The sequence below is a fragment of the Globicephala melas genome, chromosome 2, assembly GCF_963455315.2.
Source record: "Globicephala melas chromosome 2, mGloMel1.2, whole genome shotgun sequence".
Lineage (NCBI taxonomy): Eukaryota > Metazoa > Chordata > Mammalia > Artiodactyla > Delphinidae > Globicephala > Globicephala melas.
Genome location: NC_083315.2, coordinates 62,681,479 through 62,705,842, shown reverse-complemented (window position 1 = coordinate 62,705,842; position 24,364 = coordinate 62,681,479). Strand labels below are relative to the sequence as shown.

Sequence of the window (24,364 nt, the reverse complement as noted above, 5' to 3'; positions counted from 1 at the left end):
AGGCCCAGAGGATCAAAGTAGGCGAGACATCCAAGGTGATCTTAGAGAGAAGGCGTGTGATGTTTTCAGGCTGGGATCCTCCCCAGGTAGCATCGCTTGAGAGGGGACCCAGCAACCCAGGGGTCTCGCCCCACCCCGTCCTCTGCTCAGGTGGCGGGTAACGAGGACGAGGGCACCCTGACCAGAGGGACCCTCAGAGCTGACACTGCCCGGTGCGCTGATGTGCGCTTGCTGTGTTTTAGTGCTCGGTGCCCTGCGGAGTGGGGCAGAGGACCCGCGATGTGAAGTGTGTGAGTAACATCGGGGACGTGGTCGATGACGAGGAATGCAACATGAAACTCCGGCCCAATGACATTGAGAACTGCGACATGGGACCCTGCGCCAAGAGCTGGTTCCTGACGGAGTGGAGCGAGAGGGTGAGCGTGCCGGACGGCGGGCGGGTGGGACCAAGGCTGCTGGTCTGATGGGCAGGAGCTGTGCATCACGACGTGCCCCAAACCACACAGAGACGAATCGCTAGCTTGGAATCCCAAAGGTGATTTCTGGCTTTGGGGAAAAACCCAGAGGTGAACTACTGTAGGCTTTCTATCCTTCTATGAAGACTGATGGCCTCCAAGATCGAGATGTGGGTATGAAAGAATTCATTTAATTCTCCTTAGCACGTCACACGAATATTAGATAATGAAATTCTAAATAAAGCGAGGGATTACATCACAACTTTCCTACATCTTGGGCGTGCCTGGCATAGAACAGGCACTCAGCAAATGACAGGCCCCCTTCCCTGCTTCTTACAGACTCAAAACCAATCCCACCATTCCCCTCCCCAGTAGCGCAGCCGCCTTAGGGTCCCTGGTGTCAGGTGTCAAGGATGAACTCCAAGGTGTATATAGTTCATCATTAGCCCACCAGTTACCTGTGTACGAGGGAAGCCATTAAGAAATTGAATTCATCTATCAAAGACAAAAATAAGAGTTATATCAGAAGAGAGAGGGATTCTGGAGTTGGATGGTGGTGTTGGTCACACAACAACGTGAATGTACTTAATGCCACTGACTTGTACTCTTAAAAAATGAGTAATATGGTAAATTTTATGTTATGCGTATTTTACCATAATTTAAAAAAAATGTTAGGGAAAAATACTAAGCAAAATTCGAGGATGTACGCTGGGGTGAAGGAGCGAGCGGGGAAGGAGATAAGGAGTTTTGCCTGCCTTTTCTTGTAGAAGATGTTGATTGGCTGGCAGTAGGCATATTCTGACCAGCGCAGCTGGACTGCTCATCAGATGAACAGTTTCTGGGTTTCTGGATTCTTCAGAAGACCTTGGAGGTTTAACTGGGATGGAGACATTAGTGGCTGCCTCTGTCCTTAGTGCCTCCCTCCCAATTAGGCCAGGTCTGCACCATTTCCCTTAGCAGAATCCCTCAAGGTGCTTCCAAACTGTAATGTGCCTACAAATCCCTGGAAATCTTGTTATAGTGCAGACTCTGAGTCATCCTGCCAGGCATGTGTCCCTGTACCAGCTGTCCAGGTGAGCATGGGTCACACAGATAGCAGGGATATTAACACTGATGTGTCCAGTTCCCAGGCCCAGCTCTCCCTTTATATCAGGCCACCTCCCAATACTCCCATAGCTATGGCCCTCGGGGACTGGAGCCATCTGCCTTAGTATCAGGCAGCAATGTCTTGTGACAGACTTCCGCCGTCCCTTCCCAGACCAGTCCAGACTCAGCTACTAGCAGGCAGATGGTGTGCCCGCGTTTTCGCGCCCTCACTCTTCTGCTGCTGAATAGATTTTCGAAATCGAAAGCCAAAACAGTAGTCTGACAAGTGTAAGTGTGTTACTCACAGCCGTGGGACAGGCTATTTGGAAAGAAGACCGTCCCTGAAAATCTAGGACAGGGTGCCATACTGATATCCCGTAATGGAGGAAAGCGCGCCTGACAAATGGTCAGAGGTTTCCAGGGGAAGAGGTGGTAGGGAAACGCGCTGTCGTTCACATCCTCTGAGAGTGGCTTCAGAACCTGCGGGGAGGCCTCCCCTCTAAGGCGCCCCTTGCTGTCTCGCAGTGCTCGGCAGAGTGTGGGGCTGGAGTGCGGACACGCTCGGTGGTGTGCATGACCAACCATGTCAGCAGCCTGCCGCTGGAGGGCTGCGGGAACAACCGGCCAGTGGAGGCCACCCCGTGTGACAACGGGCCCTGCACGGGCGAGGTGGAGTGGTTTGTGGGAAGCTGGAGTCAGGTGAGTGGCCGGAACCGGGTGTGTCTGTCCGTCCCCTGACCTGTTTCTGGGTCAGGGAATAGGGCTCGGTGTATCCCAGGGGTGCCGGGTGGGTTTGCACCCCAGCTGTGCTACCCATGACCCTGGAGAAGCTACTTATGCTCTTGGAGCCTCATTCTGTCAACAGTAGTTATTCCTGATTAATTTGTGAAGACCCTCTCTCCAAACAAGGTCAGATGCTGAGGTACGGAGGTTAGGATTTAAACATATGAACTCTCGGGGGACACAGTTCAACCCATAACTAGTATATAGTTCTGTCATTATTGACAAACATTACTGTCGTGTTACTACCACCACGATCAAGATATAGAACAGTTCCATTGCCCACCAAAATTCTCCTGTGCCTTTGTGGTCAACTTTTTCCTTCAAACCTGGCACCTGGCATCCACTCGTCTGTTTCTGTCCTCATAATTTTGCATTTTCCAAAATTTCATATTACTGTATATAACAGTATGTAGCCTTTTGAGTCAGCTTCCTTTTGCTTATATGTAATACACATGCGTTTGAGATTTATTCACATTGTTCCATACATCAATAGTTCATTAGGTTTGTGGCTGAGTAGTGTTCCATTGTATGGGCATACTACACTTGTTGATTCCCAAGTTGAGGGACACTTCAGTGTTTGGTGATTTTGAATAAAGCCGTTTTAACTTTCATGTACAGTTTTTTATGGGTGCATAAGTTTTCATTTCACCTGGGTCAATGCCTAGGAGTGGAATTGCTGAGTTGTGTAGTAAATGGTTTTTTAATTTAATACAGAGCTCCAAGCTCTTCCAGAGTGGCTGTACCCTTTTGTATTCCTGTGAGTAATGTCTAAAAGTTCCAGTTCCTCTGTATCATCAGATCATGGTATTGTCTGAGTTGTTTTTGTTTTTGTTTCTTTTTTGCCATTTTAACAGATATTGGTGATATCTCAAAAAAAAAACCCCAGGAGTTATTGAGCACCTACTATGTGCTCTTCTCTCTAAGCCCTTAGGATACATCATTGAGCAAAACAAATATCCCTGCCCTCAGGAAGCTTATGGTCCAGCATGGTTTCCTTGTCTACAAAATGCCAATAATGAAGCACATTATGAGGTTACTTTTAGAAGAAATGAAGTAATGTGTACAAAGTATGTAGTGCAGTGCCTGACATACAATAAACACACAATAAATTGTAGCTTCTAGCGCTATTATTGTTAATAAAGTCAGCTGTGTCTGTATTTGAGTGTCAAAAGCAGAAATAGATATGATCCAGCAGTCCCACTTCTGGGTATATATACAAAAGAAAGAAAATCATTATCTGGGAGAGATATCTGCACTGCCCAGCCCCCCGCCACGTTCATAGTATTGTTCACAATAGCCAAGGTATGGAAATAATCTAAGTGTCTGTCGACAGATGAATGGATAAAGAAAATGTGGTATTTGTTCATCATGGAATATTATTCAGCCTTTAAAAAGGAAGGAAATCCTACCATTAGCAACAACATGGATGGACTTGGAGGGCATTATGCTAAGTGAAATAAACCAGACACAGAAAAGCAAATACTGCATGGTATCACTATATGTGATATCTGAAAAAAAAGTCAAACTCAGGAAAACAGAGTTGAATGATGGTTGCCAGGGGCTGGGGGTGGGGGATATAGGAAGAGGTTGGTAAAGGGTTCAAACTTTCAGTTATAAGATGAATAAGTTCTGGGGATCTAATGTGTAACATGGTGACTATAGTAGATAATACTGTATTGTATACTGAAATTTACTAAGCGAGTAGAACTTAAGTGTTGTCACGTATACACACAAAAAAGGTAAATATGCTAAGTGATGGATGTGTTAACTTGACTGTAAGAATCCTTTCGCAGTGCACATGTATACCATACCATCGTGTGCATACTTTCAATATATTACAATTTTATTTGTCAGTTATATCTCAACAAAGCTGGGGGAACGAAGCAGAAACAGAAAAAGTTAAGTTTGTTCATTATGAAGAACCAATAATACCAAAAGCCTCAAAAAAGTAACTTAATTGATTAATTAATTTTTCCTTAGGGTTCCAAAATTGAACATGAACCCCCTAAAATCATTCCCTCTTTGCCCCGTTATGATTACCATCGGTATTTTGAGTTCTCGGGCCATTTAGTATTTGGCTCCCGGGGCTGGTTCTCCAAAGACTTTCTGGCTGATGACCATGATTTACACATTATCTGGACCTCTGGCTCCATATAGAATTTTATTTCTTTTAAGTAGCTTTAAAAACAGACCCTGAAAAGAAATGGACTGCCTTTTCCTTGTAAATCAACACAACCCCTTTGGAAAGCAGTTTGGTAATAAAAGTCAAGAACCATAAAAATGTTCATTTGCCTTCACCCAATCACCCCACTCCTGGGGATTCATTTTAAGGAAATAATTAGCAGGAGAAAAAACAGTTTTTTCAACAGAGATGTTCATGATAGCATGATGGTTAGGGATATTATGGTATATCGTAACTCATTAAGATACGTAACAAGAACAATGATAATTAGGAAGATGTGGAAAATACATATAATATAAAGGCAAGTGAAAAACAGAATATGAAAGTATATGAACCCTATCTCAACCACTTCAAAGTATAGTTTTTTATATAAACAACATGGGCAAGTGTTTTCTTCTCAAATTTCCTTAATATTTTTATAATACAAAGTGTAAAATATTTAAAAATTCAGAAAAGAAAGAATTCAAGTACTTCCAGTGCTACCCAAGTCGGTATCAGAGTTAGACATACTTGATAACAGATCCCAGTTCTGCATCGCCTTAGTTCTCTGAGTTGGGGCAGGTAATTTAACCTCTCTGAGCCTGTTTCCTCATCCAAATATGAGGATAATGATATCAAGTTTTTAGAGTTGCTATTGGGTTTTCATTAGACACTGTATATAAAAGGGTAATTGCTGAGCTTCCGTGGTGGCGCGGTGGTTGAGAGTCCGCCTGCCGATGCAGGGGACATGGGTTCATGTCCCGGTCCGGGAAGATCCCACATGCCACAGAGCGGCTGGGCCCGTGAGCCATGGCCGCTGAGCCTGCACGTCCGGAGCCTGTGCTCTGCAATGGGAGAGGCCACAACAGTGAGAGGCCCGCGTACCACAAAAAATAATAATAATAATAATAATAAAGAAATAAAAATAAAAGGGTCATTGCTTAGGACGTGGGGAGTACTTAATAAATATTAGTTCCCTTTCTCCATGTTTATTATTTTTTCTGCCAGTGTTTCTATCTCATTGTTGGTAGCAAAACACCTAGGATCTACACCCCAAAGATAATTCAGAAGCAGACTGTGTATGGGACACTAATTACACCAAGTATTCACGGAAACTGAGGCAATGGGAAGAGTCCTGTGTGAAATCGTAATACTGGATCATAACAGCCTTCACTCAGAGAAGATAAACAGTGCAGTTCGACTCACACGTCCACCAATGTCTGAGGAAGAAGAAAGGGGAGCAGGATTCAGGTCTTTTTTTTTTTTTTTGCAGTACGCGGGCCTCTCACTGTTGTGGCCTCTCCCGTTGCGGAGCACAGGCTCCAGACACGCAGGCCCAGCGGACATGGCCCACGGGCCCAGCCGCTCCGCGGCATGTGGGATCCTCCCGGACCGGGGCACGAACCCGCGTCCCCTGCATCAGCAGGCAGACTCTCAACCACTGCGCCACCAGGGAAGCCCGATTCAGGTCTTTTTGACCTGTGGGTGTCCTATTGACTCCAGACCTACTCAGAGAACTGAGAGTCGCATGAATCCTGGTGAAGGCAGCATTTATCTCTGCTAAGATTAGAAACATGGGATTTATTGCCTGTCATCCAAAGGGTCAGGACATGATTGATTGTGGACAAGGTTTTCGTTCTGAATTTGTAAGACTATCAGAGCCTGCTGGCACCTCCCTGCCCTGGGAATTTGATATTATCCCCAAAGAAAATGAAATAGAGCATTTGTGTTGAAAGAAAGTCTTAAACATTAACTGACTTCAGGATATAAAAATAAATGTTCCTTCCAGACACGTGGTTTGAATGAGAGTTGGCCTCTTGAACACCCCACTGGCCCGGTCACAGTGATTAGTCCAGGATGGACATGTGACCCAAACCGAGCCAAATGGAGTCCTTTCCTGGGACTTTTCACGTGGACTTAGGGGAAGAGACTCCCTGGGAAGTTGTGAGCACAGGTGCTAGCAGTGGTCCTGTTGAGGCCGGTGGAGAAGCCAGCCCAAGAGAATGAGACCTGTCAGGCTTGGGGAGTCTTTTTCTACTCTGGAGACAAAGTAGCCCAACTCTTATTCCTAAGATATTCCACCAGGTCTATTATTCATGCGCAGATGCTTTCTTTCTTCCCTGTCAATTCTGGGTTTACTTCACCCTTAGATTGTCTTAGTTCTTGCGGGGGACTGGGGCGGATGGTTCTTTCACAGTCTTTAGCTATTAAGAGCAGCCTTCTTGTCTGCCCCTGTGTCTGGATCACATTTACTCTCTAACATCTGAGCAGACAGTCCCAAAACTAAGAAGACTTGTAGTTTTCTGGATGTCTGTGAAGATGGAAGAAAGAAGGCACAAAGTGGAAATTGCTGATGGAGATGTTTACTATGCCCTGTGTGAATAATCCATTGTCTGTTGCCTTGGGTTTGGGGTACTTTTGCTGGGTAGTGACGTGGGTTTTTCCACTCTGTTTTTATTTCACCATGTGCCTGCATACAGCAGCAAGGATAATATTGAGTTTCAGCTGTAGACATGTTTACAGGTTATTCATAAAGGCAAGAGCTTCTTTAAAGTCTTTAAAAGTGTATAGATCACAGCTTGTAAAATTTTCTAATCAAAAGGTATTAAGAGTATACCAAACATAAATAAAAAACATTTTACAAAGTAATAGATACTAAATGGAATAACTTATAGGCGGTTACGTGCATCGTATTTCCATAACCTAACACAATGAACCAAGACGTGTCATTATCTGACTGGCTTCTTCATGGCCGCAACCGCAGCGAGCTTTAGCTCCAAGTAAGAAGCCAGGGGATTGGACTCCGCGGACAAAGCCTTCCTGCTGGCTGCCCTGTTGGGAGCGGAGGGCTGACCAGGGGACATTGTCCCAAGCCTGTGGTCTTCTCAGCTTTGTGTGTCCCAAAGAATTTTAATGTAGCCCTTCATCCAGAGGCATGCAGACTCTGGGAAATGAAATCATTCCCAGTTCCCTCCCCTAAAAGACCAGCAGATAAACTAGAATGTTAGTTCATTGTTTTACAGTGAGAGGTGTCAGGAGTCTACCAGACAAAACCAAACTGACTGGCTGGTATGTTCTGTGGGAAAGCCTACGGGACACTATCTCACTCACATTTCACTGAGGGTGCCAGGATCTCAGCAGCCAGCATCCTCGAGCTGTGAGAACTCAGGGCACCCACTCTCCATTCCAGACACAGAAGTGTTAGGAACACTGGAATCTGTGTGCAACTTTTCCTCCAGAAGTGTTTTCCGGGCACCCTCGGGCTCTTCCTCACTGAATCAATGATGGTAAGCTCTGGTAAACATCGCTCAATGGATGGCAGTTCTCGTCCCCTTTCTGTCATGTGGCACCCATCTTTCTCTGCTTCTTTCTCCAGTGTTCCATCGAGTGTGGGAGCGGGACCCAACAGAGGGAGGTGATTTGTGTTAGGAAGAACGCTGACACCTTTGAAGTGCTGGAACCCTATGAATGTTCCTTCCTGGAGAGACCCCCCAGCCAGCAATCCTGCCACCTCAAGCCCTGCGGAGCCAAATGGTTTAACACAGAATGGAGCATGGTAAGTCCCGGTGCTTTTGGTAGAGGTTGTGTTAGTACATCATTATGCTTCCCCCCTCCCCCCGCACTGTTGAGCCGCCTACTGGGTACCAGGCACTGGGCTCAGCCCTCGAGTAGATTCCCTGCAGCAATCAGCTCTACTTGGTCACAGCCAGGGTGCCCTGGACTCAGCCTGCTTGGAGGGGAGTGGGGAGCCTGAGACTGGGACAATCTTGATTTCTAAACTATAGAGGCCATAAAATAGTGACTCTCAAATTTTTGTGTGCATAAGAATCAGAGGGGATCTGTTTGAAATGGCCGATTCTGGGTCCAACGTGGCCAAGGAATTTGCTCCTTAGGTGAGTTGGCTACAGGTGTAACCAACATTTTGAGAAATACTGCTGCAGAAGTTTGATGGCTGAAAGGATTCAGGGATGCTGTTGAGAATACAACATCATGAAGTGATCTTGTTATAAATCCCACTGGAGGAATTTCTGTCAGGCCTCCATACCTGTGTGTGTGTGTGTGTGTGTGTGTGTATGTGTGTGTGTGTGTGTGTGTTTTGTACACTTTTTTAAAAATCCTATAGACAATATGGATTATGGGACTGATCCTGTTTTTCTCTTTGAATTGGCTACTAGGAAACTCAGAGCCAAAACTGTGGCCCATCTCTGAGAGAGAGTTTATCAGAATATACAAAGTGACTTATAGGTGCTAATGTTCTCTGGCTTCTCTTTCTCTTTCCTACTTTTATCTTCTTTTTACCCCAGTTTCCTCACTTATTTTTTGTCTTGTGGCCCTCTTATGTATTTCGTAAGCCATCTCAAATCCTTTTTTGTATGGAAGGAGGGTAAATGAAGAAAGACAGAGCTACAGAGAGACAGAGTGAATAGAGAACTAGGTTAGTAAGGAATGAAATGGAAAAGGATGGAAACAGTGATAAAGTTCTTTTTTTTTTTCAAGTGAAAGAGTTTATTGTTAAGAAACTTCCTAAAACAGAAAAATTCCTGAGGTCATCGTTCCCAGTGACCATTTCACATGACTTGGACACAAGGGGGCCAGTGTTCGTTCTGCTTTTTGTCAGGGAAGATCGTCAAGCAGTGGCTGTAGGTGACTCCAGAGTAGAGGCCAGAGCCTTCCTCAAAATCATTCAAAGGTGATCAAAGGGATTTTCTTATAAAATATGTGGATAAAAGCTGAGAATTCTGTTTTCAGACAGTGTATGACAGCCATTTGGGTATGTGGTGAACCACACCTTGGGTGCAAATGGGAATAAAGGAGGTGTTGAGTTTCAAAGATGTTTTGCCAACTTCTGGGAACTACCATTTTATTATTTTGATATTGACCAAGGCCCTTGAGAAAGCAGGAACAGATCACTATTTTCTTCTGCCATTCTGCTTAGAGAGTCTAGAAAGGGCCAAACTCACCAGGCCACGTCAAAGGCCACCAACTCCAAAGACACCTGCCTTGCCTGGGAACAACCCAGACGTCCCTCAGCAGGTCAGTGGATAAACAAAATGCAGTGCGTCCAAACAATGGGGTACCACTCAGCAGCAAGAACGAATGAACTGATACCTCCCACGACTTGGAGGAACTTCAGATGCATTTTGCTAAATGAAAGAAAGAGCCCCCCCAAAACTGTATGTTGTATGATTACATTTACATAATATTCTGTAAAAGGAAAAACTATAGGCACAGAGACCAGATCAGTGATTGCCAGAGGATGGAGCAGGGTGAATCTCACTACAAAGGGACAACACAAGAGGATTCGTTGTGTGTGATGAAAGTTCTGTCTTGATTGCAGTGGGAGATACATGACTCTCTGAATTTGTCAAAACTCAGAACTGTGCACCACAAAAACTGAATTTTTCTGCATGTAAATTTAAAAATAAATAAGTGAACTGAAACTAATATGAAATATATAGTTACTATAGTAGCAAAGATGATGGAAGCAAGACATTTTTTAATTTACCTTGTTTTATAAATTTTGAGTTTGGAACTAAGTAAATATTTTATATAGTTATAAAACAGGGACTTCCCTGGTGGTGCAGTGGTTAAGAATCCTCCTGCCAACACAGGGGACACAGGTTCGAGCCCTAGTCCAGGAGGATGCCACATGCCGCAGAGCAGCTAAGCCCGTGCGCCACAACTACTGAGCCTGCGCTCTAGAGCCCACGTGCCACAACTACTGAAGCCCACGTGCCTAGAGCCCATGCTCCACAGCAAGAGAAGCCACCGCAATGAGAAGCCCACGCACCACAATGAAGAGTAGCCCCTGCCCGCCACAACTAAAGAAAGCCCACGCACAGCAACGAAGACCCAACACAGCCAAAAAAAAAAATTTTTTCTAACAAAATTATTCTTTTAAAAAAATAAATCCCTAAAAATGGAAAATGCAATGAAACAAATTAACCTAAATATGTATGCAGTTGGTGGCATCAGCACCCTTGCATGTGGCTGTAAGCCATAGTAATTTGACTATCCATCCCTAAGGACAAAAAGGACTGCAGAAAAATGTTTGTAGTGTTTGCAATAATCACATTTTTAGTGATAGCTGGTGTCCTGTGTTCTGAGATGATTGGTTGTATAATGGGTGATAAAGTAAATGAATAATCTACTTTATGGTACTGTGATAATATATGTACCAGTAAATATGCTAGTATGATAGTAGAGCTCTATTATCCCCAGTATCCTTGAGAAATAGGATTCTTAACTTAGGAGAAAGAAGATACAGACCAAAAGTAGAAGAGATTTAAGTGAAAATCCTGTTGTCCTGAATTTGACTTAGAAATATCAGTATGAACTCACAAATTAATTTATCTTAAAAAACTTTTTTCCCTGTTTTATCCACTGAAAGAGCCTGGAAACAATGACCAACCCAGTAGCAAACGGCATGCCTATCCGCCAGAATACGGTTTCAAAATGCCACTCCCCACTACACGGAGCCAAGAATTCTTAGAGAAATGGCTGAGTCCAGGTCTGTGACTGTTATAGGTATAAATTAAATCGGGATGTCTTTTCATACCAGGTAGCAAGGAGAGTCTCAAAGACGAGTTCATGTCCAAAGGGCTCAAGAACCAACTTTTGGGCTCCTGATAGCCATTGATGGGGCATCAGTGAAAATAATAACTGATAGCCATTGATGGGGCATCAGTAAAAATAATAACTACCGGGCTTCCCTGGTGGCGCAGTGGTTGAGAGTCCGCCTGCCGATGCAGGGGACACGGGTTCGTGCCCCGGTCTGTGAAGATCCCACATGCCGCGGAGCGGCTGGGCCCATGAGCCATGGCCGCTGAGCCTGCGCGTCCAGAGCCTGTGCTCCGCAACGGGAGAGGCCACAACAGTGAGAGGCCCGCGTACCGCAAACAAACAAACAAAAAATAATAATAACTACCATGGATTTAATGAAATACATCACATATGTTTAAATCCATCCATCTATAATAAGTTTGTAATGATAAAAAAAACTAATTAGAGGTTCCACCATTGTAGGATGCTAGGGGAACCAACTCATTATTCTGAAAACTGATAAATAAAAGAAAATAGTCAAGAATTTACCCTGTCTCTCCTAAACAAGCCATACCACTGGGTAACCAGAGAGTAAATATATGTGAGGAAGGGGTAGGGATTCTTTGGATTCTCAGCTTATAAAAGAAGAAGAGGTGTTAGGATATTATCACCATTTTTCAACCCCACATGAACTAATGGATCTGCTCACCAGTGGCTGCTGGCCCCCTCCAAAGAGAGACAACCATACACATCCTATGAAGCAGTCTCACGACAAAAAAATCAAATCTGCACCTGTTAAGGCCTCTTCTGGATCCAGTTTCCAATTTGCAGGAAATGCGGAAGACAGAGGAACATGTCAAACAGTACCATGGGGATGCAGTCAGCAAAATCCTGACTATGGGAAACTCTACAGGACAAATGACTCAGTTCCTCCAACAAATAAATTATAAGGGAGAAGAAACACCGGGGAGGGGAACCCGTGGATTAAGGGTCGTAAAAGGCACGTCAACCAGCTGCAATATACAGACCTGATCCCCCCCAAAAAAAACTCTGTTAAAAAAATTGAGATTCACAAGGCAAATGGAAATAGGAACACTGAATATATCTTTGAAGATAAGGAACTATTGTTGATTTCTAGGTGTAATAATGGTATCGTGGTAATTTTTTAAGAGTCTTTGTTTTTTAGAGCTACAGACAGAAATATTATGGAAGAAGTGATATGATATCTAGATTTGCTTCAAAATAATGGACCTGGGTGGGTACAGACGAGACGTGGCTAGCCATGAGTGGATGCGTGTTGAAGCTGGTTGCTAGGTGCAGGGGAGTTTAATACTCTGTCTCCTTTGGTAGATGTCTGAAATTTTCTAATATCTGTCTTCTCCTGTGTGCTGAGCTAATGGGCTATCAAGAAATCTAACTTTCTTCCTTTCCCCGGGCAGTGTTCCAAGAGCTGCCAGGGCGGCTTCCGCGTCCGGGAAGTGCGCTGTCTGTCTGATGAGATGACCCTCAGTAATCTCTGTGACCCTCAGTTGAAACCAGAAGAGAAAGAATCTTGTAACCCTCAGGACTGCGTCCCTGAAGTTGGTAAGTAGGGAGTCCTATCTTGGAGTAAAATATTCATCTTTCTCAAGCTCCGTCCTGTTCTCTGGTATGAAAATGCCAGATTCATCTCCGTCTCTCTGTGACCTTGTGCCTAGTCATGGAGTTGAAGGGGGTCAGCATCCTTTGGGTATATATTTCATAGTTTAATAACACAGATGGCAATCCAAGCCACCCATCAACAGATAAACTTACATGGGAATTGATTAAAACAGCAATGCACTCAGAGATTTGGTTCCAGCATCCTTATGGCCAAAGTAGATAGATTTCAACTGCATGTTTAAAGATGAAGAAAAAAATATAAGCTCTCAGCCCACACTCACACCTCCCATCAGTAATAAACAGCAGGACCGGGATGAAGAGCCACACCCACCGCCCTTCCTCCTTCCCTAAGTCCAGGCTGCCCCTCGTGCTCAGAGAGTCTTTTCTGTTCTCCTCTGCTACAGATGAAAACTGCAAGGACAGGTACTACAACTGCAACGTGGTGGTCCAGGCCAGGCTCTGCGTCTACAACTACTACAAGACCGCCTGCTGCGTCTCCTGCACGCGCGTGGCCAACAGGCACTCAGGCTTCCTGGGGAGCAGATAACACCCCGCTCCGCAACCGTGGGCAGGTCAGGGAGTCTGTGAGCAGTGGGACTGGCTGACTGCTGCCCCTCCTGGGGGCTCCCTGGCCTGTGGAGCTGCCAGCCAACTTAGTCAGCACCCCACCTTCATAAAGTGTACACACGGTGCCCAGGAGCAAGGCCACAGTTGTCCTTTGAGCATCACCGTGAACTGCTGACCCCTCCTTCAGAGACCTGGCACCTGCGCTCTCTGCAGACCGAGCGGTGGGGACTGCGTGCAGCTCTCGGCCGACTCCCGTCCTGGCACTTTCTAAGTCAGCAGTCAGGCCCTGTCTGGGCACTGCCTAGCCCCAGTGCTGCTGGCCTTTCTAATACCAGCGCCCCTTGGAGAATCAGAGGAGACAGTCCCCCCACCCCAGAGCCCCCCTAAGCCTTGCTAGGATGCCTGCATCCCTCTGTTACCTCAGCCCGCCTGTGCCTATTTTTACTCTCAAAGACATTAGGCTCTTTTCCAGCCTTGTGACACAGATATCTCATGCCAGTTTAGAGCTTTATTGTTTTGCAGGTGTATTCAGAGATATTAGCTCATTAGCGGCTGTGAGCACAGCGCTCCAGAATGGGAGTCAGGGAATGAATCTTGTCCCCATTTTACTGACAAGGAAACTGAGACTGAACTTAGGTAACCTACCTGCCACGTTAGCAGGTAATTGACCCATTCAGTGACAGAGCTGAGTCCTGACCCCAGTCGTCTGACCACAAAGCCGTCACCCCGAGGCCTGTCCAGAAGGCTTAGGTCTGCAGTATGTGGCTTCATTTCAGACCTAGAGGCTGAGAAGTTTCCCATTCAGCAAACAAAGCCCAGACCTTTGAATTCTTTCCTCGGGCCAAAAATCAAGTCTTTATCTCCTGTGCTCAGTTGTTTCAGGAGTCTGTTTCTTTTTTCCCTTCCCCCACAAAGTCACAGGTCCTGGTGACAGGACTCCGCACAGTTTCTTAAACCCCATCCTTAATGGAACTATGCCATGAGGTAAGAAAGCCATTGGGGTAGAAAGGTGATTGCCTGAAATTCTGATTCCTCTCCCCAGTGGTACATGCCGCCCATGGAATCCTACATTGTGGACCCTTTGGCCTTTTGTCTCCCAGAGCAGATTTCCAGAGCACACAGCTCTGTCCCCTGGGCTCTCACCCCTTCCTCAGCCATCTCTTCTGGGTCCTTTCCCACACATCACCCAGTGGAAAGTCTAACCAACCTGTCCCAGCAAAAGCCCCATATTTATATTAGAAAGAGTCTCCTTTGGGTATTTCTGGTTTGTTTTGCAGATGTCTCTCTGTGACTTTTCATCCCTCCCTTCCCCCATGACTCACAACCCATATTCCCCCTCCCAGATGTGAGCACTAAGATCTATATTAATGCAGCCAGCCTGGGAAAAGGGGCTGTGAACTCCTCCACGATGGCCCCAGCGGCAGGGTCTTCCCTGATTCACTTCACATAACTCTGTAGTTCCCGAGGCCTGTGGCTGGAAGGGGAATGCAGTGCATATGAAAGATGAGCTATCTGAAGAATCAGTGAGGATAAAGAAGGGGGGACGTATATATATATAAATATATATATATATATATATATATTCTTACACCCACTAAGAAAAATAATCAGGCTGAACAAATTGGAAGCGTATAGAAAATTTATCTATTTAGTACTATGGTCCTGGGCGTATTTCCCTTTCAAAATAAGCATTTGCTTTGAAATTCATAGCAACTGAGTTTCTCCCGTGAGCCCTTTAACCCAAAAATCTGCTAATTTGGTGATGATTTGCAGCTTTTGGAAGAAGTATCACCAGCTCAGTCTTGCACACTCCCTTAGGTTCCCACTATCCTTGAGCTTTCAGAAATTCTATTTGGCCTTTTTATGTGACCTTCTCTTTCTGGAGAGCCCCAGCCATCATTTCCCCCAAAGCACCCTATCTCTCCTGATCCTTACGTAACTCATGCAATAAGCAGCAGGACAGAGGCCCAGATTCCTGGGCCCACCAAGCAAAGACAGACCAGAGAGGCCAAGCATATGGCTGGTTTCCATCCAGCACCCACTCTCTCCCTCTCGCCACTTGCCTTTGCTTCTCGTCCCAAGGGAGGGTTTCCTTTATGCAACTGCTCTCAGATGTTGCTGTACAAGCCAGTCATTTGAAGGATTCTTTGGAGGAAGCTTTCTTTACCTGCTGGAGGACAGAGCAAGATCAATGGGTGGAAGAGCAGAAAGGCTGATTTCAGCTCAGATTGTGGGAAAACCTTCTAGCCATCCAGGCTGCCCAGTGCAACAAAGGTATGGTGTCCTAATGAGTGAGCTCTCCAGCCTAAAAGGGATTTCTCCACCAAGTGGGAGGTGAGCATCCTGGGTCCTTCCAACTCAGGATTCTCACGACTGGGCTGGGTGACGGCTTTGTCTCTTTGACATCCAGCAGTGTCCTGTGGCTCTTAAATGTCACCTAAAAGTTATTTAAAGGGACAGTGGTCCTCTCATGAGAACGGCCATCCTGCCAGTTGTGGAATTGGATAGGAGCAAATAAATCAACCCCATGTTTTCAAGGGAAAGAAGTACTGAAACTAGGGGTCTTTTTTCTCTTGCAACAAATAGTTGAGTTAATCTTGGAATTCATTTATGTCTGGAAAGCTTATAAATTGCTAGATGAGGGCTTTTATCAGCTTGACTTGGAAATCTAATTTTTACTAATCTCCTTGTTTCTTATATCAACGTCTAAATGCCTTTGTTCTTAGCACAACACACATGATAATGTCCTTTAGTATTTTCAGTGACAATGTTCCTTTCTCCCTCCAGAGATGCCTCTTTCTCATTTTCTTGTCCCCTTATCTCATCCTCTCCTTCCCATGACCCACCATCTCCGTCTCAGTCCTCTGCCTTGTCCCTTAACTGGCTATGATGCAGAAATGAAATTTACATTTTAATACAGCTTTTTTTTTCTGTGTACCAGATTGCCTCAGTCCCTGCTCTGAATTTTGAAATTAGATAAATTAAAACTGTTCTGTGTTTTTCTCACAAAAAAATCAACAAAACTGCAAACAGAAATAGTTTGCTTTTTTTTTTTACTATCACTTATTAGAAAAGAAAAGTGTGCCTCTTGCAGCCTAGGCAAAAGCCGTTCAGTGCAGCCCATTCTCCCCATCTCACGTAGACTCGCCTTTCTCCCCTTAGAAAAGGAACAGCATAAGAAATAGGGCATTTAAAAAAAAAAATCTTGTAAACTTGGCCACTAGATGGCGTCAGTTCATTTCATTAACGGCGTGTACAGTGCCCCCTGCTTGCGAGCTGGTGGGGAAGCCAGATGAGCAGGGCCAATGCCCGCCCTAGAGGAGGTGCAGTGTGACAGAAGCGCTCAGAACTGTTCCCATCTGTCCCGTTGCCTTAATTCTCTGACCCAGGGCTCTTGGAGTGTGTATCGTTTACTCACCCTCAAAGTGTTTAGCATTCAACACTCTTTCCTTTAAAAAGAATGACCTTCCAGAGGGATGAAAATGAGGGACACTGGCTTCATTTCTTTTTGTCAAGCTGTGTGGCAGGGAGAGAAACCCAGATGTTACTAGTAACTTTCTAAACCAGTGGCTCTCTTTTTCTTTAATATAGCCACTTTAGAATTTGAATATCTGCTTTCTAATGTCAAAGACACAAATATCAGTGGTAAAAAGAAACATGACTTCCCTTGAAACAGGCTGAATAGTCAAACCTGAGGGAACCTCTATCAGCCTGGCAGGTGGAGGCCAACATTTGATCCTGCCATATGAAACACTCTTTACGTGGCTTAGATGGGAAATTAGACACCTTCCTGATGAAATTGGTGGATGCCAAGAAGCTGGAGAGGTAACGCTTGAATGACACATTCTAGTACCAAAAAAAGTCTGGGAGACTAGAACGAAACCTGGGATCTTCAAAATTCACCAGGAAGCAACATAAAGTCCCACCTTTGGATTAAAACAGAAAACAATGCAAGTACAAGGTGGGGGAGATGCAAGAGTTTCAGTGGTTAAAGTTCAATGTGAGTCAAGAAAGTGGGATGGAACTACCCCCAAACACACACACACACACACACACACACCACACACACACCACACACACACACACACACCACACACCACACACACACACACACACACACACCACACACACACCACACACACACACACACCACACACACACCACACACACACCACACACACACCACACACACACACACCACACACACACCACACACACACACACACACCACACACACCACACACACACCCCACACACACCACACACACACCACACACACCACACACACACACACACACACACACCCCACACACACACCACACACACACACACACACACATACACCATACGACATTTAGGCTACATAAGGAGAAAATGTTGGTGAACCGTATTTGTGATTGTTGAAAACTTTAAAAAGAATATTGGTAACATACAACATTCAGATGAGCACGCCCAATCCTGATGAGGGGCGTAGACTCTGAGAAGCAGTGGAAAGGACTTCATGAGAATGTTTAGCCCGGAGGAGAGCCATCCTAGGACCAGAAGGTTAAAGCTGCAGGGAGACACATTTTACTTCTTACAGAAGAACCACCTTTCTACAAGTGAGAGGCTTCAGAAGGTAGAGCGCTCTGTGGTTGGTGGTGACTGACCCGTCCCTGGAGGTCTCAGCAGAGGTTTAATGGCCTTTGTCATGGATGCTGAAGGGAGGATTCGAGCACGCAGCTGGGGCAACAGGACTTTTAAGATTCTCTCCAATCTGGACTTTGGTGACTCTGTAAGTAGAACAGCTTCTAGTGATTCACCTGGTCTGGGATGGCAAGTACACGGCACACGTACTTCCCATTTCTACCGTTTTGAACCCAGTGGCGCACCCCTCTCCAGGGCTGAACGTGGCCTCATACCTCGGAGAACCACTAGCCAGTTGGTCAGAGCTGCCCTGTCTGGTCCTGCTTCATAGATGAGTAACCAGTTGTCCCGATGGCTAGTTCCCTGCCCAGGGTCACACACCTTGATGGGGGCAGAACCTCGACTAGACTAGCACCCTTTGAATACCATCTCACTTTCTCCACTCACTTTGCTTTCTTGCGCCTTTGCTGGAGCTGCGTCATTCTCTCCCCTCTCAACCACACTCCTGGTTCTTTCTATTCGGCGGGTAACAGCGGGAGACTGCCTTCTTGCTGAGGAAAAGTGACCCCCACAGGGTGGGATTCTCTAGCCAGCTTTCTTAGCATCTTCCAGACGTTGAGCCCCTTGCCTCAGTGAGAGAGAAGCCATTCTGTTACATAATTTCCACCTTGACCCCCAGATCCCCACCATTCAGTTTGACGGAAGGATATACTTTGTTATAACTTATTATTTTGTCCTTTGTAAATACAAGATGTTTATAGGAAATGTGTATTCTGAACTCTACCGGCAGAATGAGTCACTACACCAAAATAGTTCTATTATTTAGAATATGTTAATTTTAAAGGGATCTAATAGGTATTTATTTACATATTCGATCCACATTTGTGTAAAATAATTTGATACTACTAACCCAGCTTCCCGGAAAGTTGCTGCACGTGATGTCTTATTCCAGGTCCATAGTTACAATTTAGCATACTGATTAGCCAAATTCCTGGGTTTTAAGATCGAATATAAACGACTCTGCTTTTCGACTCATTCAGGGGTTTTTACCCCTTGGATTATACCTGAAACAGGTCTCTCTGGATTGCCACCTTTCCACCTTGAATATCGTATTTGCTCATGTAATCTGCCATCTCCTCATCCTCAAACATTTGAAGAAGGAATTAGGAGGGTCTGTTTCATCCCTTCTCTTTGTCTTGCCTCATTCCTTAGAATCACCAGCAGGAAGTTGTTCGGGAGGCTGGCTTAGAGCTGTGACGGAGGCAGGGTCCCCTGGCAAGGGCAGGGAGGGGTGTAAGGGAGGTGATGCCTTCACTGCTCTGACCACGCCTCCAGGGCCCCCGCTGGACGCTGCTGGGGGTGGGAGCTCTGGGTTGTCAACTGCACAGCCAGGAGCGAGGAACCCACAGAATACCCCATCCACCCCAAGTCACCTGTACGGTGTCAATTACTGCTTAAAGAGGCGGAGGCGAATCATATGAGTAAATAATCTTTTCAGCAAAAATGACAACTATTTTTGTGTATGACTAATTTATTTTTATTATTGTAAAAATACAATAAACTGGTTTTAAAAAGTCAGCTTTGTTAACACGTCTGTGCTTTCTCGGGCCTTATTCCATTTCTACTCACGTCGCTTCGCACAGCCCTTTAAAAAGAAGAGCCAAGCCCTTTAGAGATCGGTTGGTCTGTGGGACTTTGGCTCTGGGGGTGCCTGGACCCCTAAGAGGACAGGGAGTGCAGGACGTCAGTCTGCTGGTACACTGGTCCTCAACCTCAGCTGAGGAGCTTAAGATAAAATAGTCAGGCGTGTGCACTTCTACAGGATTTCAGTTTTGTTTTGTTTTGTTTTACAGGATTGCACTTTTACAGGTATTTCTTTAAACCTCCCCCAGGAGGCAGAAAGTGTTGGGACCACTGTGCTGATTCGTGCGGCTCCATCTCTCAACTGGAATACAACTTCTTCCAACTCTCCTCAGGCTGACTTTACCTTGGGCTCGAGCTTAGCAGAGTGTTTGACAAAATCTTTCGGGTTATCTTGATGCCTAATAACGTGAAATACGACTTAGGTAATAAAGCCCATTGAAAGTCACCCTGGATGAGAGAGTCTCTAGTCGAGTGCCTACAGGCTCCGTCCTTGACGCTGACTGCCCTGCAGCAGCAGCAGCATCAGTAACTCTCAGAAAATTATTATTATGCCTCAGATGTGCGTCCCATCCCTCCCATCCACCTTTTCTGCCTGGAAAATCTTCATTTACTCCTTTTTTTTATTGCGGTAAAATGCACTTAACAAAATTCACTGTTTTCATCCTTTTAAAGCGTGAACCTGCATCAGTCTCTCCGGCCGCTGGGCTCCACCGCTTCCCCGCTGTCCACTTCAGCTTCCTGCCGCCCTCCCGTCTTCTGCATGCCCGTCCGACCCCCAGTGGCACTAACGTGGTCTCCTCAGGGCGCTCTCCCAGCAGAGCAGTGGCCGCCCGGGCGGCGAGATCCACGGTCTGGCAGAGGAAAACCCGCCAGCTGCGGAGAGGAGCGCAGGCCGCACGACCCCAGCCGGCACTGGGGGGATGTGGCGATTCTAAACAGAGGATTCACCGGGGCTCAAAGTCGGCCCGGTTCCAGTATTGGTTATGAGTCTTCTGTTCGTCGCTTCTCTATTTATGTTGCACATTTGCGGCAAGTACACGCGTTCATAGATTCAGCTCCATCCATCTATCTGTCATCTGAAGAAGAAAGGAAAAAACCCCAACATATCTTGGACCAAAAGCATGGTGATTTTCTGTTCATGAGAAAGGAAGTTTTCTGTAAGCTGTTTTACAGGGAACTTAATGAGAATTGATTTTAAGGAATCAATTTTTTTTCTACAGCTCATAAACTTTTTAATTCATAAAAAAGTGTGAAATTCAGTGGTATTTAGTACAGTGTGGTGCAACCATTGCCAGAACGTTTTCGTTACCCCCAAATTCCATTTATTCTTCAGCACCCAAGTCAGAAGTCTACCATGTGCCGGACACTGTGCTGAGAACCCTCACACATGCTGTCTTATTAAATCTTCCCAGCAGACCCAGGGAGTTGGAATGTTGCCCCCTTCTAGAAACGAGAACGTTGAGACTCAGAGAGGTTTCGTGTCCAGCTAACACTTGGTGGCACTAGGATTCTACTGTCAGCTTCCCCTAGAGGCCGGCCTGTGTCTTTCCCATGTCCATCTCCCCAGGGCCTGGCGTGTCACATGGTCTCAGCATATATTAGTTCCAGTCTCTCTCTCCACATGGATTCCAATCAAGGACATTAATTGCCCAAGGACTGGATGGGGTGTTTGGCTGTTGATGAGAAAGTGCAGTGCTGTTTAGTTTACCCACACTCAGCACGACAGTGTGAGCGGAGGCTGCATTTGAAGATGTACAGCTGCCCCTGAGAGGGAGGCCACAAGCCCCTGTTCAGGGGTCAGACCCAAGCTGGACCCCTCGGTCTCCAGTTCTGGGAATAACACATCGTATTTAGTTGGCCACCAGGAAAGAGCCCAGAGGATCAGGATGGTGACTGGGATGGTGACTGGGATGGGGGAGGGAGGATCTGGAGGGGTAACTGTCTTCAGCCATCTCCAGGCATCTCTAGGGACAGACAACAAGATCTACCTCCAGCATATCAGAAAGAGAAGGGCCCGCAAGTCAGACTTGGTTCAAAAATAACACGTTCCTGTAATAGACTCAGCGACAGTGACCCTCAAGTAAAGAGTGATCAACGATATGCAGAATCTTTAAAAAAAAAAAAAAAGATACAAATGAACTTATTTACACAACAGAAACGGAGACTTAGAGAATGAATTTATGGTCACCAGGGGGGAAGGGTGGGGGAAGGGATAGATTGGGTGTTTGGGATTGACATGTACACACTGCTATGTTTAAAATGGATAACCAACAAGGACCTATGTTAAAAAAAATTTTAATTAAACGAGTAAATAAATAAGAGTGATCAGGAACATTTGGGCAGAGGGAAAATCTGAACATGGCCTGTACTTAAGATGACACAACTGAATCCACGTAAAATTTCTTGGATGTGAAGGTGGGGTTTGGTCGGGCAGGAGTACACACTGTGGCAGTCCTAGGGATGAAGGTCACAAGGTCTGCAATTTACTTTCACATGGGTCGTCAGTAAAATTGTGTGTATGTGCACGTGTATGTGGAGAGAGAGAAAGAATACGTGCAAATAAGGTAAAATGCACTTTGCTGAATATTAGTGAATATATAGTGAAGGGTATGTAGTGTTCGTTACATTATTCTTCTCTGAGGTTTGAGATTTTCTAAAGTAAAAAGTTGGAGGGAATAAAGTACAAAAAGAGGACAGGGGAAGGGAAACTAATATTTTTGGCAGCAGCCAGAGCCAGTCCTGGGTGATGCTTATCATCACTGAGGCTGGGAAACCCTAACTTATTGAGCACCTACTATGTGCCAGGTGTCCTCTAGGTCCTTTTACATCATTTAATCTTCAAGACAACACCTTCAAAGCAAACACTTCATTTTGTGGCCATTTTATGGATAAATAAATTGAGATGCAAAGAGAATACAGCTGGGAAAACCAGGTCTCAGCCAGATGAGGAAATATTTTGATCACACAGGTCCTAAGTGGCTGAGGAAGTCGAACACATATCTGTCTAGTCTCAAAGCGTGTGCTTGTTCCTCTGCGTGGCACTGCCTCTCCACAAGAACTTCATAAATCCATGTGCAAGACAAAAACTCCCTAGAAAACTAACTTAACCCAGAACTTACTCCCTGAGCAAGTAATACACATTACAGCAGATGTTGTTGTTGATCATTGTGGCCTCACAAAGATTCTCATGCTCGAGGTGGAGTGCCCGACAACAGTGGGCAGCACACTTCTATGATATGTACACACAGAGACACACACAGAGACACACAAAGACACACACACAGACACAGGGACACACACAGACACACAGAGACACACAAAGACAGACATACACAGAGACACAGACACACACAGAGACACACACAGACACATACAGACACACACACAGACGCAGACACACAGACACACACATACCACTGCCTCCAGAGAAAATGCTTCAAGGAGACGCCTCTACTTCTCTGTCCTGCTTTCATATGTGGATTCCAAAAACGTGTTCTTCAGAGCCCAGAATCAACCCTGTTTGGAGGCTGGCCAGGTGGGAGGGGGAACAAGAGCAGTGGGACCCAAAGGATCAAATGTGCTTGAACTTGATACCAGTATCAGCCTCTGCCTCGCTCTACCGGTCAAAGCCGATCACAGGGAAGGGAAATCCGCAGATCCCTCCGCCTGCTCCTGCCCTCTGAGCTCTGTCTCCTCAGATCCCAGGCATTCTCCCTCGGGATTCACTGTGCATCGCCAGGCTTTGAGCCTCCCCAGTTGTGACAGCCATTCACGCACTCGTTCCTGTGTCCGATGCTCTGCTAGCACTGAATACGCAGCAGCGCAGCCGGAAGACTGCCCTCGGAGCTTACGTTCTAAGCAAGGATGTAGACAACTCGCGTGTGCTCGGCACGTCAGGCGGTGGTGTGTGTTGGGGCAAACAGCCGAGCTGAGAAGGTGGAGGGGCAGTGGTGGAGACGGGCAAGGGGTGTGACTTTAAATAGGATGGTTGGGGCGAGGGAGAAGCCGGCCACGTGGATAGCTGTGTAAGGGTGCCGGGCGAGGAGCGTGCCGGAGTCGAGCCCCCATGGCGCACACAGGGTGTTCAGGAGCACTGGGGGAGCGGGGCAGCACGGGAGAAGATAAGGTCAGACCCTGGGAGCCAGGGACAGGCTGTGGATTCACCGTGAGACAGAGGAGAGGCCAGCCGGGGATCTGGGCAGAGGGGTGACAGGATCCGAGTAAGGCCAGCAGCCGGACGTGAGCTGCCATTTCTGCCCTTGCAGGAGCTGTACCCCAGACACGTATTTTCCTGGGTTAAACCACGGACCTTGGAGGCAAGCTGAGAAATACCATCTCAATGAAAATGTTGATTTATAAAACTCCACTCAGTACAAGGTAACAAGAGCCATAAAGCCCTTCAACTTTCACTTAATAATTCCATGCCTGGGAATTCATCCTGAGGAGAGAATTTAATAAAACAATGTTTTCCCAGAGTGTCTTCAATAACAATTCTTTTCATTTTGTGGTTTCATGTTAATAATAATCTTTTTTAAATTGGCATGAACATGTCATTGTAAGAGCTGTGTGACTGTAATGAGATTGAACATTCACCTATGCTTAGAAATTTTGCTTTATCTTCACCTTTTAAAAATTATAAATAGCACTGCCATTAAAATAATTGTGCATTAAAAAAATATAGGCACGGGACTTCCCTGGTGGCGCAGTGGTTAAGAATCCGCCTGCCAATGCAGGGGACACGGGTTCCAGCCCTGGTCCAGGAAGATCCCACATGCCGCAGAGCCACTAAGCCCGTGGGCCACAACTACTGAGCCTGCGCTCTAGAGCCCGCGTGCCACAACTACTGAAGCCCACGTGC

The 24,364-nt window shown here is 45.9% G+C and overlaps 1 protein-coding gene and 1 pseudogene across 3 annotated transcripts in view; both read left to right on the top strand.

The window, feature by feature from the left end:
• Positions 1-17,259, top strand: part of THSD4 (thrombospondin type 1 domain containing 4) — a 628,347-nt gene extending 611,088 nt beyond the window's left edge. For all 3 annotated transcript variants that reach the window (XM_070044883.1, XM_030875085.3, XM_060294046.2), the window contains 5 exons: positions 243-416; positions 2,067-2,240; positions 7,862-8,041; positions 12,468-12,612; positions 13,074-17,259. In XM_070044883.1, coding sequence (XP_069900984.1) covers positions 243-416; positions 2,067-2,240; positions 7,862-8,041; positions 12,468-12,612; positions 13,074-13,216 — 816 coding nt within the window. In that variant the 3' untranslated portion in view covers positions 13,217-17,259. The remainder of the gene's footprint in view (positions 1-242; positions 417-2,066; positions 2,241-7,861; positions 8,042-12,467; positions 12,613-13,073) is intronic.
• Positions 17,260-20,139: 2,880 nt separating this feature from the next.
• On the top strand, positions 20,140-20,555 carry LOC115862842 (protein transport protein Sec61 subunit beta pseudogene; annotated as a pseudogene).
• The last annotated feature ends 3,809 nt before the right edge of the window (positions 20,556-24,364 follow it).